Source organism: Anomaloglossus baeobatrachus, chromosome 12 (genome assembly GCF_048569485.1).
Source record: "Anomaloglossus baeobatrachus isolate aAnoBae1 chromosome 12, aAnoBae1.hap1, whole genome shotgun sequence".
In the NCBI taxonomy this organism is placed as follows: domain Eukaryota; kingdom Metazoa; phylum Chordata; class Amphibia; order Anura; family Aromobatidae; genus Anomaloglossus; species Anomaloglossus baeobatrachus.
In genome coordinates, this window is record NC_134364.1 from 29752170 (window position 1) to 29772803 (window position 20634).

The 20634-nt window shown below is 47.3% G+C and overlaps 1 protein-coding gene across 1 annotated transcript in view; it reads right to left on the reverse strand.

Moving 5' to 3' along the window:
- Positions 1 to 20634, reverse strand: part of PRORP (protein only RNase P catalytic subunit) — a 115724-nt gene that overhangs the window by 47224 nt on the left and 47866 nt on the right. The window contains exon 4 of the mRNA XM_075331207.1: positions 6837 to 6944. Coding sequence (XP_075187322.1) covers positions 6837 to 6944 — 108 coding nt within the window. The remainder of the gene's footprint in view (positions 1 to 6836; positions 6945 to 20634) is intronic.

Sequence of the window (20634 nt, forward strand, 5' to 3'; positions counted from 1 at the left end):
TCCAGCATATTAATGAGCTCTCTATAACTGCTTGATCTGCAGCAGAGAAAACACTGATTTTATAAAAAAAAATGACAGCCAACAGCCCAGTAAGTGACACATCGCTGGAATCAGGGTCTCTGTATTATGCTGCTCTCAGATTCCATAGCAAAAACCTGGTGACGGATTCCTTTTAAGAGACTAATTTAATTAAGACATTTTTTTTTATACTTTCTTGGCAGACTACTAACACCTCAACAACCTGAATTAAACTTTTCTCCATTTTTTTTTTACTTTTTACTCTTTAGTAGGACAATTGCTTAATAAATAATACAAAGCATAAGCAGATAGTTTCACTGTATGAAACGCGTGAGTAACTAATAATGTGCAGGGATTCCCTCTCCGGTCTCTTACGTCAATAGTGCAGTAACAAGGGATGGTCTGCATCGTGCGTGCTCGTGTCGCCTATGACGTGTGTCACTCATTGCACAAAGAAAACCTCCGAGGATTACAGACAAAGCCCTGGAATGTGGCTCCGCCGCCGTCTGTTGCTACAGAGACATAACCTGTCATAACACTAAACTGCAGACACAGGGAGGACAAGGGGATAGGTGTATGCACGCTCTGCAAAACTGCACACCTGGCGGAAAAGCGCAGCTATTTCCTGACTAACGAGAATCCCCAAATCTGACCGCTTGCAGGGAATCCTTCACTAGGTTTTTGCTCCCCCATCTGAGAGCTGAGCACCCGGATTCCAGCGATGTGTCACTTACTGGGCTGCTTTTTGCAGTTTTAATAAAATAATAGTTTGAATCTGCTGCAGATCAAGCAGTACTCTGAATGCTGAGCTCTGTATTGGCAGCTGTGTACACTCTGCATAGGCAGCAAGCTACCACTCAGTGTGAGATTAAACAGAGTTCATGAATATGAATGACTACATAGTAGAAGGTTTAGGCTATGTGCACACGCTGCGTTTTTTTGTGCATTTTTGGCCGCTGAAAATGCACAAAAACACACCTGCGGCAAAAACGCATGCATTTTTACCGCGTTTTGGTGCGTTTTTGGCTGCGTTTTGATCTCTGCGTTTTTCTGCGTTTTTCCAATGCATTGCATGGGGGGAAAACGCAGGAAAGAATTGACATGTCCATTTTTTTTTTTAAGCTCAAAAACGCAGCTTGTGTGCGGACAGCAAAAATGAAAACTCAGACTTTGGTGGGGAAGCAGTCATGCAGTTTTGAGGTCAAAACCGCAAAACCGCGCAAAAACGCAGCGAAAAACTCACTGTGTGCACATAGCCTTACTAGTCTTCTAGTGATAATCTCCTGCTGATAAAACTGTGATTTTATCAAAATTACAGCAAGCAGCCCAGTAAGTGATACATCACTGGAATCAGAGTCTCTGTCCCTATATAACACTGCTTTTAGATTAGCTGGCAAAAAGCTGGTGACAGATTCCCTTTAAAAGTGGTTTTCGGGGGTCCACATACATTTCTGTAGTCACTCTATGTAATTGCAGATTGCCAAATCGTGACAGCGTGCAGTATGTTCACTGTCATGATTCTTCTCTATTTTCAGCTAGAGGGGTTATTATGTGAAACCCTCTTCTGCACATACATACTGGGGCTTATGAGCTCTCTCCAATAACCAAAAGCCATTATTTTCTCCTCTTCGTGCATTTAGAATGAAATTTGTTGCGATCATCTACATCCATGATCGTGGCAATGGTCTTAAGTTGCTAAAAAAAAAAAAAAAAAAAGGTCCTATTTCTGTCATGAATTGTTGCAGTGGTGTATACATTACTTAGCATTTTGTCACTTACAACTTTTAATAGTTATAAATTAATGATGAAGACAAGGAAAAAAAGGTGATTTTTGTTCCCAGAAACCAGACTACTACTATGTACTGACTGTGGCCAGTATTACTGCTCCGTATCATTCTCATGACTGGGGCAGAGCTGCAATTCCACATACAGAATATGGACAAAAATCAAACTCTGATTTTTAATAATCTCATACATAGATTGTCGAAATCCCCATTGATGGTGGGAACAGGGGTCCTTACCCTTCCTATATAGATATAGTGGTACAGCGCTTTTTTGACTATCGCTCTGTTTTTAGAAGACTGATGGAATAACAAGTCCAGTTGAAGACTGTGGTAAATTGCAATTTTAAAGGTCAATAAATGTCATTCTTTATAAATATTGAATATATTACTGATTTAGGAAAGTTACTAGAATAATTTGAATTAATGTAGCAAAAGTGGAACAACGGCAGCTGATGTAGCAGAGTACGAACAAGAGCAGTTGACATAGCGGAGAAGGAAAAATGGCAACTAATGTAGCAGGTATGGAACAACGGCAGCTGATGTAGCAGAGAAGGAACAACGGCAGCTGATGTAGCACAGAAGGAACAACAGCAGCTCATGTAGTAGAGATGGAACAACAGCAGCTGAAATAGCTGAGAATGTACAACGGCAGCTGATGTAGCAGACAAGGAACAATGGCAGCTGACATAGCAAAGGAACAGCGGCAGCTGACAGCAGAGATCACACAATGTCAGCGGATGTAGAAGAGATGGAACAACAGCAGCTATCATAGCAAAGATGGAACAACGGCAGCTGATGTGGCAGAAATGGAACAATGGGAGCTGACATAGAGAAGGAACAACGGCAACTGACATACCAGAGATGGAACAATGGCAACTGATGTAGCAGAAATAGAACGGCAGCTGACATAGCAGAGATGGAACAATAGCAGTGGACGTAGAAGAGATGGAACAGCAGCAGCTAATGTAGCAGAGAGGAAACAATGGCAGCTGATGTAGCAAAGATGGAACAATGGCAGCTGATGTAGCAAAGATGGAACAATGGCAGCTGATGTAGCAAAGATGGAACAATGGCAGCTGATGCAACAGAGATGGAATGACAGTAGATGTAGAAATGCTGGAACAGTAGAAGCTGATGTAGCCGATCTGTAGCAGCAGATATCCTAACAACAAATACGAGCAGGACACCAACTACCCGATTACTTAGGTAAATGACATCACAGGAAAGGGTCGGAAAGAGACGCAGCCCATAGGGCAAAATAACACAAAGGAGATAATTAACGGTACTTCCCTTTAAGGCCCCTCCTAAAAGAGTTCGCCATAGAAGAAAGTCATCAAACGTTAAAATAAAAAACCTTTCTTAAGAGATTATTAATAATCCCTACATCAATGTCTGTCACTTGCTAACTTTTCACGCTAGAGTTTGTCTCCTTTCCTGGAGAGACAATTTGAATAATTCCCAGAGGGGCATTGCAGCTATAAGTCCCCTCACCACTGACAGCCAGACTGGTCTGTCAGGTCTCCATAAGAAGAATAGTCTTCCCTCGTGGTCCCCACATAGCTTCTCATACAGCCAGATCAGATACCCACACTTTGCACTGACGAGGGGCAATCACCCCGAAACACCGTGTCTGCAAATTGGGATTCTGATCTGGCATATATCCTAGGTCAGTGATGGCGAACCTATGGCACGCGTGCCAGACAGGGCACACAGAGCCGTTTATGCTGGCACGTGCGCTGTCGCCACACTGCGCCAGTTTGCTCTGCTGGTGTGGTCGCGCCAGCAGCTCAAACTGGTGTTTAGCAGAGGAGACATTTCTCCTCGCTCTGACACGCCTCCTCTCCTGGGCTGCAGACCTGTTGCCTAGGAGATGGAGGAGCGTCAGTAGGCGGCGCCGGTGTCTTGTGGCCGCGCGGGAACTGAAGTGACTGAGGACACAGCAGTGGAGGAGTGGGGGCCAGAAGGTGAGTTTTTTTTTTTTATTTTTAGCCTCTGTGCGGCTGTGCCAAGATGTGGGGGGGACAGAGCCTGCACGGGGGAAACATGCAGCGCACGGGGGACACATGGGGGACAGAGCCTGCACGGGGGAAACATGCAGCGCACGGGGGACACATGGGGGACAGAGCCTGCACGGGGGAAACATGCAGCGCACGGGGGACACATGGGGGACAGAGCCTGCACGGGGGACACATGGGGGACAGAGCCTGCACGGGGGAAACATGGAGCGCACGGGGGACACATGGGGGACGGAGCCTGCACGGGGACACATGGGGGACAGAGCCTGCACGGGGGACACATGGGGGACAGAGCCTGCACGGGGGACACATGGGGGACAGAGCCTGCACGGGTGACACATGGGGGACAGAGCCTGCACGGGTGACACATGGGGGACAGAGCCTGCACGGGGGAATCATGCAGCGCACGGGGGACACATGGGGGACAGAGCCTGCACGGGGGAAACATGGAGCGCACGGGGGACACATGGGGGACAGAGCCTGCACGGGGGAAACATGGAGCGCACGGGGGACACATGGGGGACAGAGCCTGCACGGAGGAAACATGGAGCGCACGGGGGAAACATGGAGCGCATGGGGGAAACATGGAGCGCACGGGGGAAACATGGAGCGCACGGGGGAAACATGGGAGCATGGGGGAAACATGGAGCGCACGGGGGAAACATGGAGCGCACGGGGGAAACATGGAGCGCACGGGGGACAGAGCCAGCACGGGGCAAACATGGAGCGCACGGGGGACACATGGGGAGCACGGGGGACACATGGAGCGCACGGGGGACACATGGGAGCATGGGGGAAACATGGAGCGCACGGGGGAAACATGGGAGCATGGGGGAAACATGGAGCGCACGGGGGAAACATGGAGTGCACGGGGGAAACATGGGAGCATGGAGGAAACATGGAGCGCACGGGGGACAGAGCCAGCACGGGGCAAACATGGAGCGCACGGAGGACACATGGGGAGCACGGGGGAAACATTGGAGCACGGGGGACAGAGCCTACATGGGGGACACATGGGGAGCACGGGGGACAGAGCTTGCACGGGGGGAACATGGGAGCATGGGGCATATACAAACAGAGCACGGGGCAAACAGAGCACGGGGAAAACATGGAGAGCACGGGGAAAACATGGCTGCAAAGATGGAGAGAAACGTGCAAAGATGGAGAGAAACGTGCAAAGATGGGGGAAACATGGCTGCAAAGATGGGGGAAACATGGCTGCAAGGATGGGGGTAAACATGACTGTAAGGATGGGGGAAATCATGCCAGGATGGGGTACATTTAGCAGGAAGGGAAACATGCCAGGAAGGGGTACATTTACCAGTATGGGGGATACATTTACCAGTATGGGGGATACATTTACCAGAATGGGGGATACATTTACCAGAATGGGGGGAAACATGAAAGGATGGGGAGGAAACATGCCAGGATGGGGGTACATGAACATGCCAGGATGAGGAAAAATGCCAGGATGGGGAACATTTAGCAGGAAGGGTGACATTTATCAGGATGGGGTACATTTACCAGGATAAGGGAACATGCCTGGATGAGGTACATTTACCAGGATGGGGTCATTTGACAGCATGGGGGGAACATGCCAGGATGGGATACATTTACCAGGATGGGGTACATTTACCAGGATGGGGTCATTTAACAGCATGGGGGAACATGCCAGGATGGGATACATTTACCAGGATGGGGTACATTTACCAGGATGGGGTACATTTACCAGGATGGGGTCATTTAACAGCATGGGGGAACATGCCAGGATGGGGTACATTTACCAGGATGGGGCCATGATGTGGACAAATATACCAGAATGTAGGAAATATATATCAAGATGGGGGACATGTTTACCAGGAAGTGGCCAGGAAGGGGACGTAACTACACAATGAAAGGGGAGAATAGCAACTCGTACGTCTTTATGGGATTTCAAGATCTTCAGACATTGAAATGTAGATGTGGATTACAGGGTGACATCTGATTGCATTCCAGGCTAATATCTCTGTCTAATATGCTGCAATTATTTCCAGAATGATCAATCCAACTGCTGTGTCTGGAAAGGGCAGGGGCTCAGCTCCAATGTGTGGTAAGCACGCATGAGTGTGATGCCCCCTGCTGAAGAGAAGAGAAGACTGCAAAGGTAAGGTTAAAATCAATTATTTACATAATAGGATTGATTGGCACTTCGGAAAAAAAAATGGGTTTAGAACTACAGTTTGGGCACTCGGCCTGTAAAAGGTTCGCCATGACTGTCCTAGGTCATATGAAAAGGCTTGTTAAAAGGCCAATTTTGACTTTTAGGATTGCCACTTCCAATAGGTGGCGCTAGAGTTTGTCTCCTTTCCTGGAGAGACAATTTGAATAACGTTTCACGATCATGTGTAATGATGTGCTGTTCATTTGTATACGACCTTGGAGATTAAGGCTACTTTCACACATCCGGATTTTTGCTCTGCGGCACAATACGGCGTTCTGCAGAAAAACCGCAACCGGCTTTTGTAACGCCGATTGCGGTTTTTTTTGCATTGACTTACATTAGTGCCGCATTGTGCCGTAGGGGCTTGCGTTCGGTCCGGTTTTTGCCGCATGCGGCAGATTTAGCCGATGCGGCGGCCGGATCGAACGTACCCTGCAACGTTTTTTGCTCCGGCAAAAAACACCGCATCGCGCCGCATCCGGCCGCTGCGGCGCATTTTTCAATGCATCCCTATGGAGGCCGGATGCGGCGCGATGCGGAAAAAAACCGCATCCGGTCGCCGCATGCGGTATTTTCCACTGCGCATGCTCAGTAGCATGCCGCAACCGGAAAAAAACGGACCGGCCGCATGTAAAAACTTATGCAAAGGATGCGGTGTTTTCACCGCATCCGTTGCATAGTTTTCACAGCCGGATTGAGCCGCAGGGCTCAAACCGGATGTGTGAAAGTAGCCTAATTCTACCATTTCTGGAACCAAGAAGAGCAAATCTGAACACATTTTATAAACACTTTTTAATCAGTAAATGATTTTGTACTCACAGGAGTTGACAGTGAATTTCCTCTGGAGAGATAGGCAACGTTCAGCCCGTCCACCACGATATCAAAGGGCGGCTGAGAATCCACAAATTGAAGAAATTTCTTTAGTTCCTACAAAAAGACAAAGCACGACATAACAGTGACACGTGGCACGAGCATCCATCAGTTTTCCTGTTGTTAGGCAATTTGTGTAGCATTATGTACAGGCAGAAAAGTGGTGAGGGGGAGTGCCATTTTGAATATTTTTGAACATTATTGAGCTCAATCAATAAGAATAAAAAGTTGGAAAATGTCTATTTACTAGCGTCAGATTGATATACGGTCATGATTCCTGCATGGCTCTGCCGTTCCTGAGCCGGTGCATGTATCCTGCCTCCGGGGTTTAGGTCCCTTGGGAGAGGCCTGTTCATTCTAGCCTCATTCCGGGGTTCACGCCGCCATATCTTAGAATTGCTACCTCCGGGACGTCGCCAGTAATATTTCTGGCTCTGCTGCGTGCACTGTTCCTGAGAGAAGTTCTCTGTTTCTTGTCCTGCTACGTGGTACTGTTTGTCCTGCCCTCTGTCCCTCCTGCCCGACCCGTCCTGACCTCCATTTAACCGGCCTGTCCTGACCATCTCTCCTTCCCAACCTTTCCTCCCTGTCCTCCGGTCCTGTTCCGTGTCCTCCACTCTTTCCCCTGTGCTTACCTTGTTCTCCCGGTATCAGACCTCGGCTCTGTTCTTTGACCTTGGCTTGTTTTCTCCTCGTTTCAGACGTGACATCCCAACATTGACCCTGACTGATCGACTATCCCTGCTCTTGTGTTAGCGACCTCTAGTGGGCTTCTGTCTTACTACACTCAGGAATTCTCTTTCAACCCGAGTCTCAGCACCCCCTAGCGGTAGCTTAGCATATACATTTTGTGGAAAATTTTTCAGTAAAGCAGTTTATCGAAATTCCTGGTGTTTTGTATGTGTAGGAGACCAGTGGGCGGTCCTACTCCGTGGTTGATAGTCTTTCCTGTAGAACTGCACATGCAGAGATAGCTGCTAAATTAGCTGCTCCCCAAAAACTAAATTTCAAATGGATCGTCTGCTTATCCTGTAATAGCAAAAAATGAAATTAAGCCGTAGCTGTCATGCGCGGTGCGGATTCTCTTTTTTGGATCATTACTACACAACCTACCATGCGTCACCCGGATCGGCACCCGCAGTTTGCTACTACCTGATTGGACTCTGTACACACTTCCAACAAGCAACCTGGTTTCTGCAAGTGTCTCTGTTCTGTCGGGTGTCGGTTGTTTTATTTACCACTGCTTCTGGCACGCTAGGAGTTAATGGCTCCTGGAGCAGTGGCTGGATTCTCAGTGAACCAGATTTGCTAATCACCATTTCCACCTGGTCTCCTCCTAAGTCTGGAGAGTTTTTTGTACCATTGCCGTAGATAGTTTCTGCTTGCAGTTGCGATATCCCGGCGTTCAAAGAATTCCTCTTTTTCGTGGCCAGCTAGTCGTTGTTTGCGCTGTTTGAGAGTACCCTGGTTCTGAATTACTCCTACCCTTTTGGTTTATTCCCTCTGGTGTCGTTTTGTCTCTCCTCTGTGGTTGTTTGTGGTGTGAGTGTGTTTCAGTTTTATCCCCTTGTCTGTGTCTTTGGGGACGTTGTTACTTTGGGTCCAGCCCATCCCAGGGTTGGTTGTACAGGGAAGAGGTATTAGGACAGGGTCGGACAGGAGATAGGGCCAGGGCAGGGACCTGGACCTCCCTACCTTCAAGGCTACCTCAAGGGTCAGGGTGAGCGCAGGGCCCAAAATCCTAGGGTCAGATTAACCTCCCTGGTGTCCTTCCCGCACCCCTGACAGTAGCAGAACTAATACCTGAAAAGTAGGAAGTGGCCTCAAACACAATGAAGGTGACAATTAAAGGGCACCTGTCACCAGAACAAAAGAGGCCATTTTTTATGCTTACTTTTATTTTTACTGTTCCACTGAGTATTCTTTTTCTTCTTTTAAAATCCACCATGCGGCTCCAGAGTTTTGCACCTTTTCATTCAATGATACTTTCGATGGTCCTTACCTCGGGGGTGGTGCTCACAGAGTAATTATGCAAAACAGCCTAAGAACACACCCTCAAAGAATCCTGTAGGCCACGCCCTCTTGGTAAACACCATAAAAATTCACACTAAATAAAATGAACCGTATGTCTAGAACCGTGCGGCAGATACTAATAAAACAAGAGAATATGCAGGGAAGGAGCGGGAAAAACATAAGTGCAATCTGATAAAATTTGACGTGGTGATAGGGTCTCTTTAAGGCCTCTTTCACACGTCCGTGCCTCCGGTACGTGTTTGGTCAGTTTCCTCATGTACCGGAGACACGGGCACACGTAGACCTTGTTTTTTTTTAATGGACTTGGATACACATATGTATTTACGCACGGAACGTGTGTCCGTGCCGTGCATACGTGTGTCCGTGTGTTCCTTACGGCAACATGTCCGTTTTCTCTCCGGCATCACAGGTGTCACACGGAACGCAAACGGACCACACGTAACGCAAACGGACCACACGGATGTGTTCCGTGTGACACGCACCGGAGAAATCACATGTGTCTGCGAGAAAAAAAACCCAAAACATTACTCACCTTCTCCAGCCCTGCTGTCTCTGCCGCTGCTGTCACTTGCTGCCGACCCCGCTCATTATGCTCATTGCATATTCACTTCACTGCGGCCGGAAGCTGCAGCAGCGGGGAGTCGGCAGGACCGGAGACCACAGATCAGCACCACGGACAGCGACGGCAGGGACAGGTGAGCAGAAAGTTCCCGTTCTCCGTGTGTTATCATCGAGAACACACGTGTGCCATAAACACGGCTCACGAAGGGCAAAACGCACCACTGACACGTCCGTGAAAAACGTGCGTGGTTTTTCATGGGTGTGTGAAAGAGGCCTTAAGGGAACCTGCCAGCGGGTTTTTACATATGGGAGCAGTTGCATGGCGGTATAAGTGCTTGCCCAACTTGAGAAATGCCTCCTATTTATGTAGCCCCATTGTGCAAGTTCTAAGAAATCTACGGTACATTTATACATGCAAATCGTATGGGAAGTGAACTGGGATGGTATGAATGCACCTGGATTGTTTCTTCCATATGATCTGACACCTCGCCAGTTTACTTCCAGATTGATTTGCATGTGGTTTCAATGGTAGATTTTCATGACTGGCCCATTGGCTCTCCATGTAAAAAAAAATAAAAAATAAATAAAATAAAAAAAAAAAACTCCTATACCAGCATACTACTACTATGTGTAAAAACGTTAGATAACGCACTAAGAAGATGACTTTTTTCAATATTTCAACATCATCACCTTCCGCTTTTCAGCGGAGATAAGACACGACCAGAGGTGTCTGGCAGCAATATGTTCCCTTTTTCTCAAACTTGCTCAACACAACTAGTGGTCGCCTGTGCATTTTTGGGTGGGAACTACAGTTATTGACTGAAGACATGGTCAAGCGACAGCTACCGACAATGTATAGCCAACGTCTCATGCACCAGTATACCCTAAAATTGTTGTAGGCACATGTTGCGATGCACGGTCACTGCATTCTAGTGCACGCACACGTCACTCTAATTTGCATCCTCCCATTATCTGTTATTACTTCTTTTTATATTTTCCAAATTCTAAAATAAAAACATGATAAAGAGAACAGGGGACACAAATAATCCAATCCTATTGTAACCCTGCTATGCCTCACAGTTACCATCTATTTTCCTCAATAACGGAGCTCAGTGGTTCTGAAGGAGTAGAAGACATGAGCTGCTGAGCTCACTGATTGGCTGCAGCGTTGTCGACATGTCAGTGCTTCAGGCTATAACAGACAGTGGGAGCAGAAGTGGAGACTCAGAGCTGGACCCGGGGAAGGGTAACTGAATCAGAGTGGGGTCTGCTAAAACTGGTAAACCCCCTTTAATATCATACCCCTGGGCAATCCCTTTATTTGACTCAAATAATGAAAAAACTGTGCAAATTATACATTAAAAATATGGTTTAAGACTCTGATGCACAAGTCTATAACAACGTAGACAAGTGCAGAAGCAAAAAAAAAAACAAAAACACCCAACATAAAAAAAAATGTTAATCAGTTAGAAAAAAAAAAGAAGAAAACTGTGTTTTTAGCGCCACCTATTGGCAGTAGTTTCCAACTGCTGCACATAACTAAATTTAGACGCTTGTTCACAATTATTTGCCAGACTAAACCGGCCAGCAAATATCCACGAAAGAGCAAAAATTATTGTCAAGGTATAAAAAATAATTCTGTGAGCATACAATTCTGACCTGTGTAAACAGGCTGTTAAAGGGAATCTGTCATCAGGTTTTTCCGTCCCCATCTGAAAGCAGCATAATGTAGAGACAGAGACCCTGATTCCAGCGATGTGTCACTTACTGAGCTGATTGATAAAATTAATGTTTTCTCTGCTGCAGATCTAGCAGTTATACAGAGCTCATGAATATGCTGGACTAACTGGCAGCACCCCAAGTAGTCCTGTAATGATAATCTACTGCAGACTACACAGTGATTTTATCAAAACTACACTAAGCAGCCCAGAAAGTGACACATTGCTGGAATCAGGATCTCTTCCCCTATGTTATACTGTTCTCAGATTAGGTGGCAAAAACCTGGCGACAGTTTTCCTTTAAAGAGAACCTGTCAGCAGGGTTGTGCATCATAAATTAAAGTTATAGCCATAATGTCGCCGTTATACTGATTTAATACCTACATTCAGTGAAGAAATCCGCAGCCTGGTTTTTAGGAAATAATCTTTAGAAGTTTATGCATCAGGGTGGGACTGTGCGGTGGGACTGTGGGTAGGGTCTCCGGCCCCTCGTGTCTTTATCCTCACCCATATTTAAATTACGTGCTAGCGTCGTCCTAACTACAGGCAAAGCTTGCGCAGATAAATCTCCCAGTGGTCATCAGAAAATGACGCCATTGGTTGCGCATGCGCCGATTGAGATCTCGGCTCGTTCTTGAGCTGAGATCTAAAATTTGTGCATGCGCAGATACCATTTTTCTGAAGACCTCCAGGGAGGTGAATCTGCGTGACTGCTGCCCACGGCTAGAACAGCGCCACCGCGTAATTTAAATATGGGAGAGGGTAAAGACACCAGAGGCAGCTGAGGGGCCGGGGCAGAGCCAAAGACCCTGCCCACAAGTCCCACCTCATAGTCCCACGCCAATGCACAGAGACCAAAACTTCTAAATATGATTTATAAAAAAAAAAAAAAGAAAACAAAAAACAAATGTAGGTATGAATGTAGGTGTTAAATCAGTATCTTATATCTTTATCAGTATACCCTATACCTTTATCAGTATACCTTATACCTTTAGTTTACCATGTATAACTCTGATGACAGCTTCTCCTTAACCCCATAGCGACGGCCTAACGTCTCAAGACGTCGGAAAAACAGGGTACTTATTCTGTTCCGACGTCTTGAGACGTCAGGCCGGAAAAAGCTTGTAGCGCCCCCCAGTGACGAAAAATCTCGGGGGTTTCAGCTACCGGAGGTAGCTGAGACCCCCAAGATTATGAATCGGGGTGTTTTTTTTGGACCCCGTTAATGCGATTGCCGGTATACACCGTATACCGGCGACAACATTAAAAAAAAATAAATGGCCGGTAAAATTGATTTATTTCTCATCTGACGTGATCAAACATGTCAGATGAGAAATAAATATGAGCCCTTAGTGCCCCCAAAGCCCCCGGTACCGGAGAGTCCCCCCACCACCCCTACCCCCCCTCCGGAAAATCCAAGATGGCGCCGACGCGCGCTGAAAACTCCCTCCGCCGCCGGCTCTGCATTCATTTCCCTCCGATCTGAAATGATCAAACATTTCAGATCGGAGGGAATTGTCCTCCCCCGACCACTCCTCCGGGCCACCGGAGATCTCTGGTCCCCGGAGCCCCCTCCGGTCTCCAGAGCCGCCTCCCCCCTCCCCCCTCCGGAGCGTGGAAGATGGCGGCGCGCAGCGCACAGCGCGCCGCCGCATTCATCTTGCTCTTTCTGCCGCATGTGACACGTCACATGCGGTAGAAAGTTGTCCCGCCGTCACCCCCCGTCACCCCCCCCAGCCCCCGGTCTTACGTTACCTGTCTGCTGGTGCTCCGTCCCTGCGATCACGCCGCCTGCTTCTTGAAAGCTGGCGGCGCATGCGCAGACAGCGGCTGTCAGCTGGATCCCTGCAAGCAGGGACTCTGACGTCGCTGCTGAACAGGCTGCTGCACTGTGGACCGGGGGAGGGTGAGTATGGTAATCTGCAGCCACACTCCTCACATGGAGAGACTGCTGTTCTAGAAAATGGGGGGTACGTTCTGTGAGCGTGCCCCTCATATTCTAGAATGAGGTTACTGCAGATCACTCTGCCCTAGGTTGGACCGGAGCAGTGTGAGTGCAGTATTCTCAGATTACTGCACCCACACTGCTCATGGAGAGCTTGCTCTTCCAGAAAATGGGGGATACGTTCCCTGAACGTGCCCCCCATATTCTAGAAGATCCAGAGTCGGCGTGGGACCTAGAAAATGGATTACAGCGACCGAAATTTATTTATTTTCAATAAATTGGTAAAAGAGGAATGTTTCGGGGAGTTTTTTTTTCAAATAAATTTTTTTTTGTCTTTATTTTTTTCTATTACTTGACTGGGTTAGTGATGTCGGGTATCTGATAGACGCCTGACCTCACCAACCCCAGGGCTTGATGCCAGGTGACATTACAGCTGGTATCAACCCCATATATTACCCCGTCTGCCACCGCACCAGGGCGCGGGATGAGCTGGAGCGAAGCGCCAGGATTGGCGCATCTAATGGATGCGCCACTTCTGGGGCGGCTGCGGCCTGCTATTTTTAGGCTGGGAAGAGTCCAATAACCATGGCTCTTCCCACCCTGAGAATACCAGACCCCAGCTGTCCGCTTCACCTTGGCTGGTGATCTAATTTGGGGGGGGACCCCACGTATTTTTTTTTTTTAAAAAACGCCTGGGGAGCCCTCCAAATTGATCACCAGCCAAGGTGAAGCTGTCAGCTGTGGTTTGCAGGCTACAGCTGTCTGCTTTACCCTAGCTGGCTATCAAAAATAGGGGGGACCCCACGTCGTTTATTTTAATTATTAATTTTTTGGGGGGCTAAATACAAGGCTAGGCACCCTTTAGTGCCACATGAAAGGCACTAAAGGGCGCCAGCTTAGAATATGCAGGGGGTGGGACGTTATATTTGTTTGACATCTATCCATTCATCCATTGTAGCATTTTAGGCTGTGCGCCCACAATCGGGATTTGCAGCGTTTTGGGCGCAGAGTGTTTTCCCTGCGTCCATAGCGCTGCGTTGTGCAGTAGAAGCACAGTGGAAGGATTTTTAGAAATCCCATGCCCACTGTGCTTCTCTTCTCCGCAGCATAAACCGACCTGTGGCGCAGCTTCCCGAGCCTCAGCATGTCAATTTATGCTGCGGAGATGAGTGTTCTCTGCAGGTAGCATAGAGCTCCACAGCGGCCTGAACCCAAATCGTGGGCATGGGCAGCTGCGTTCTCCCGTGGACAACACTCACATCTCTGCAGGAGGCTAACACTGTGTACTAGACGCCGTGTCGCTGGATCATGGCCACATAGCCTAAAAGTGAGACATTTGTTGCTACAGCAACATTTTTGTGAAGTACCTGTGGATTCAAAATGCTTACTGTACTCCTGAATAAAATCCAGTTTCCAAAATGGGGTCACTTGTGGGGGGTTTCTGCTGTATAGGTACCCAAGGGGCCCTGCAAATGTGACATGGTGCCCGCAATTTATCTCAACTTTTCCAGAATTCAAATGGTACTCCTTCCATTCCAAGCCCTCCCATTTATCCAAACAGAGGTATTTGGCCACATGTGGGGTATCCCTGTGCTCATAAGACATTGGATAACAACCTGTTGGGTCCACGGTTTGTTGTTGTCTCTTGAAAAAGTGAGAAATTTGATGCTGAAGCAACATTTTTGTGAAAAAAATGAAAATTTTCAATATGGCAACCTAAGCTTATCAAATTCTGTGAAGTATTTGTGGATTCAAACTGCTCACTATACACCTAGATAAAAGCCTTGAGGTGTCTTGTTTCCAGAATGGAGTCACTTGTGGGGGACCGCCACTGTTTAGGCACCACAGGGGCTCTCCAAATGCAACGTGGCGTCCGCTATTGATTCCAGCCAATTTTGCAGTCAAATGGCACTCCTTCCCTTCCGAGCCCTGCCATGCGCCCAAACAGTTGATTTCCACCACATATAAGGTATCGCCAAACTCAGGAGAAATTGCATAATAAATGTTATGCTGAATTTTTTCCTTTTACTCTTGTAAAAAAAAAAGCTACCTGGTTGAAATAACAATTTTGTGGTAAAATTTTTTTTTTTTTTTCATGGCTCAACGTTATAAAATTCTGTGAAGCACCTGGGGGTTCAGGGTACTCACCAAACATCTAGATAAATTCCTTGAGGGGCCTAGTTTCCAAAATGGGGTCACTTGTGCGGGGTTTCTGCTGTTTAGGTACCTTAGGGGTCCTCCAAATGTGACATGGTGCCCGCAATCTTTTTCAGCCAAATTTCCTTTCCAAAATTCAAATATTGCTCCTTTCGTTCCAAGCCCTCCCATTTGTCCAAACAAAGGTTTCAGACCACATGTGAGGTATCACCGCGCTCATAAAAAAGTGGTTAACAAACCTTGAGGTCAAATTTTTGGAATTACCTCTTGAAAAAGTGAGAAAATTGATGCTAAAGCAACATTTTTGAGAAAATTATTAAAATTTTCAATATGACAACGTAACGTTAACAAAATCTGTGAAGTACCTGTGGATCTAAAATGCTCAGTATACCCCTAGATAGAAGCCTTGAGGGGTCTAGTTTCCAAAATGGTGTCACTTGTGAGGGATTTCTTCTGTTTAGGTACCTTAGCGGACCTGTAAATGCAACATGGTGCCCGCAATCTATTTCAGCCAAATTTGCTTTCCAAAATTCAAATATTGCTCCTTCTGTTCCGAGCCCTCCCATTTGTCCAAACAGAGGTTTCTGACCACATGTGGGGTATCGGCGCGCTCATAAGAAAATGGGGAACAAGTTTTGGGGTCCATTTTGTTGTGTTATTTCTTCTAAAAGTGAATAAATTTGGGTTAGAGCAACATTTTTAGGTAAAATTTAATTTTTGCTTTTTTTCATTCCACATTGCTTTTGTTCATGTGAAGCACCTGAAGGGTTAATAAACTTCTTGAATGTGGTTTTGAGTACTTTGGGGGGTGCAGTTTTTATAATGGTGTCACTTTTGGGTATTTTCTGTCATCTAGGCCTATTGAAGTCACTTCAAATGTGATGTGGTCCCTAAAAAAATGGTTTTGTAAATTTTGATGTAAAAATGAGAAATCGCTGATAAACTTTGAACCCCTCTAACTTCCTAACGAAAAAAAATGTTGTTTCCAAAATTGTGCTGATGTAAAGTAGACAAGTGGGAAATGTTATTTATTAACTATTTTGTGTCACAGAAATCTCTGGTTTAACGGTATAAAAATTCAAAAGTTGAAAATTGCAAAATTTTCAAAATTTTTGCCAATATTCAATTTTTTTCATAAATAAACGCAAAAAATATTGTCCTAAATTTGGTACTAACATGAAGTCCAATATGTGACAAAAAAACAATATCAGAATCACCGGGATCCGTTGAAGCGTTCCAGAGTTATAACCTCATGAAGTGACACTGGTCAGAATTGCAAAATTTGGTCTGGTCATTAAGGTGAAAATTAGCTCAGTCACTAAAGGGTTAAATGACCTTGACCGGCTTGTAGATCAGCAGTCGTTTAAAGGGGCTCTCCTCTTAATAAAAAGCTTTATGCCATATGCTGCAATAGGTATAAAAAAAACAAATTGAGAACAGCTTACTCGTCCCCTGGCAAACCACTGGCTCTCAGCCACTAACCCATCGCTGTTTGGCTGCAAATATGATGTCAGGTCAAGACCGCTGCAGACAATCAGTGAGCTCCATGACTCTGCGCGGGCCGCTCCTTAGATATAAGCAGTGCTGCTGAGCAGTCGATGCAGCAGGGGAGACTCAGGTTGACCAGGGAAGGGCGAGTAAAGAATGGGGACTGAGATTTTCTGAACGGAGACAACTTCTTGAAACAAGAGCCTCATCCAAAAGAAGAGCTGCGCGTGTGCAGACAGCTGAGCAGTGGTTTGTTCTTCATCATGGATGACTGGCTGCAGAGATGTCCATGCAGCAGTGGAGACTCAGATGAACCAGGGAAGGGCGAGTAAAGAATGGGGACTTTTCTTTTTTTTCTTCTCTAACAAACTGTTCTCAGGGACTAAGATTTTCTGAAAGGGAACAACTGCTTGAAACAAGAGGCTCTTCCAAAAGAAGAGAACCAAGAGCCTCTTCCAAAAGAAGAGAAACCAAGAGCCTCTTCCAAAAGAAGAGAAACAAGAGCCTCTTCCAAAAGAAGAGAAACAAGAGCCTCTACCAAAAGAAGAGAAACAAGAGCCTCTTCCAAAAGAAGAGAAACAAGAGCCTCTACCAAAAGAAGAGAAACAAGAGCCTCTTCCAAAAGAAGAGAACCAAGAGCCTCTTCCAAAAGAAGAGAACCAAGAGCCTCTTCCAAAAGAAGAGAACCAAGAGCCTCTACCAAAAGAAGAGAAACAAGAGCCTCTTCCAAAAGAAGAGAACCAAGAGCCTCTTCCAAAAGAAGAGAACCAAGAGCCTCTTCCAAAAGAAGAGAAACAAGAGCCTCTTCCAAAAGAAGAGAAACAAGAGCCTCTACCAAAAGAAGAGAAACAAGAGCCTCTTCCAAAAGAAGAGAACCAAGAGCCTCTTCCAAAAGAAGAGAAACAAGAGCCTCTTCCAAAAGAAGAGAACCAAGAGCCTCTACCAAAAGAAGAGAAACAAGAGCCTCTTCCAAAAGAAGAGAAACAAGAGCCTCTTCCAAAAGAAGAGAAACAAGAGCCTCTTCCAAAAGAAGAGAAACAAGAGCCTCTTCCAAAAGAAGAGAAACAAGAGCCTCTTCCAAAAGAAGAGAAACAAGAGCCTCTTCCAAAAGAAGAGAAACAAGAGCCTCTTCCAAAAGAAGAGAAACAAGAGCCTCTTCCAAAAGAAGAGAAACAAGAGCCTCTTCCAAAAGAAGAGAAACAAGAGCCTCTTCCAAAAGAAGAGAAACAAGAGCCTCTTCCAAAAGAAGAGAAACAAGAGACTCTACCAAAAGAAGAGAAACAAGAGCCTCTTCCAAAAGAAGAGAAACAAGAGCCTCTACCAAAAGAAGAGAAACAAGAGCCTCTTCCAAAAGAAGAGAACCAAGAGCCTCTACCAAAAGAAGAGAAACAAGAGCTTCTACCAAAAGAAGAGAAACAAGAGCCTCTACCAAAAGAAGAGAACCAAGAGCCTCTACCAAAAGAAGAGAACCAAGAGCCTCTTCCAAAAGAAGAGCTGCGCGTGTGCAGACAGCTGAGCCGCGGTTTGTTCTTCACTATGGCAGCATTGCCGGGTACCTAAGACTTCCTATACCGCCTAATGGTCTCCACAAGGATAACTAGTATCCACTTAAATAGAAAACTAAAACAGAAACAAAATGTAAAGTGATGTACGTAGTAGAAAGGTAAAAGAGTAAATTTCCCCGCAGCTACCCAGGACAGGTACAATGAGAGCGGCCACACTAGTTCCCTGTATGCACAAGGAAGGACGTGGGGATTCCCCGGTATCTGCGCACAGGTCTGATGAAGGGCGTGGCGGTATAAGGAACATGTTCTGTTCTAGCATTCCTGGTAATCCCCTAGACGCTCGGCAACCAGAATAACAAACTTTTCTGCTGAGAACATTATAAAATTAATAATTAAGCAAAGATAAAATAAGCAGCACAGACAGGGAACATTCGGAGGAGTCTGCACTCACGTCTGCGTCACTTCACAACTAAAGCTGGCCATAAGCATGAAATGCATAGCTGCCGATCTCACCAAATTCTGCAGGAGAACACCACCATCGAAAATGTATGGGGGCCTCGGGTGACATCAGGGCAGAGAAGGATGGGGCAGACCGATTTCAACATGTCCGATTCTTTTATTGTAGAGAGATAAGCTGGCGCCTGAGAAGTCTGGCAGCTGCTTATCCCTTTTTCCTACTAGCGTGCATGTTTATGGAGAGGGAGTCTGGATAGCGATTACCAAAATGAGGTGTGAGCAGTGTCAGACTAGGGCGGAAAGGGCCCACCAGGATCACTGACTCTGGGGGCCACTGATTAACAAATCAAATCAGCTTTATATACACAATAGGGACTGGGACTGTTGGGATGATGGGTAGAGACTGTAGGGAGAATGGGTGGGGGCACATTCAGGGTGGGGACTGTAGAAAAGATGGATGGGGGCACATCTGGGATGGAGACTGTAGGAAGGATGGATGGGGGCACATCCAGGGTGGAGACCGTAGGAAGGATGGATAGGGGCACGTCCAGGGTGGAGACAGTAGGAAGGATGGATAGGGGCACGTCCAGGGTGGAGACAGTAGCAAGGATGGATAGGGGCACGTCCAGGGTGGGGACTGTAGGAAGGATGGAAGGGGGCACGTCCAGGGTGGGGACTGTAGGAAGGATGGATGGGGGCACATCCAGGGTGGAGACTGTAGGAAGGATGGATAGGGGCACATCCGGGGTGGAGACTGTAGGAAGGATGGATGGGGGCACATCTGGGGTGGAGACTGTAGGAAGGATGGATGGGGGCACATCTGGGGTGGAGACTGTAGGAAGGATGGATGGGGGTACATCCAGGGTGGGGGCTGTAGGAAGGATGGATGGGGGCACATCCAGGGTGGGGACTGTAGGAAGGATGGATAGTGGCACATCCAGGGTGGAGACTGTAGGAAGGATGGATAGGGGCACATCCGGGGTGGAGACTGTAGGAAGGATGGATGGGGGCACATCCGGGGTGGTGACTGTAGGAAGGATGGATATGGGGCACGTCCAGGGTGGAGACTGTAGGAAGGATGGATAAGGGCACATCCAGGGTGGAGACTGTAGGAAGGATGGATAGGGACACATCCGGGGTGGAGACTGTAGGAAGGATGGATGGGGGCACATCTGGGGTGGAGACTGTAGGAAGGATGAATCGGGCACATCCAGGGTGGGGACTGTAGGAAGGATGGATGGGGGCACATCCAGGGTGGGGACTGTAGGAAGGATGGATGGGGGCACATCCAGGGTGGAGACTGTAGGAAGGATGGATCGGGCATATCCAGGGTGGGGACTGTAGGAAGGATGGATGGGGGCACATCCAGGGTGGGGACTGTAGGAAGGATGGATCGGGCACATCCAGGGTGGGGACTGTAGGAAGGATGGATCGGGCACATCCAGGGTGGGGACTGTAGGAAGGATGGATGGGGGCACATCCAGGGTGGGGACTGTAGGAAGGATGGGAGCACATCCAGGGTGGGGACTGTAGAAAGGATGGATAGGGACACATCCAAGGTGGGGACTGTAGAAAGGATGGATGGGGCACATCCGGGGTGGGGACTGTAGGAAGGATGGATGGGGCACATCCAGGGTGGGGACTGTAGAAAGGAAGGATGGGGGCACATCCAGGGTGGGGACTGTAGGAAGGATGGATGGGGGCACATCCAGGGTGGGGACTGTAGGAAGGATGGATGGGACACATCCAGGGTGGGGACTGTAGGAAGGATGGGAGCACATCCAGGGTGGGAACTGTAGGAAGGATGGATAGGGACACATCCAAGGTGGGGACTGTAGAAAGGATGGATGGGGAACATCCAGGGTGGGGACTGTAGGAAGGAT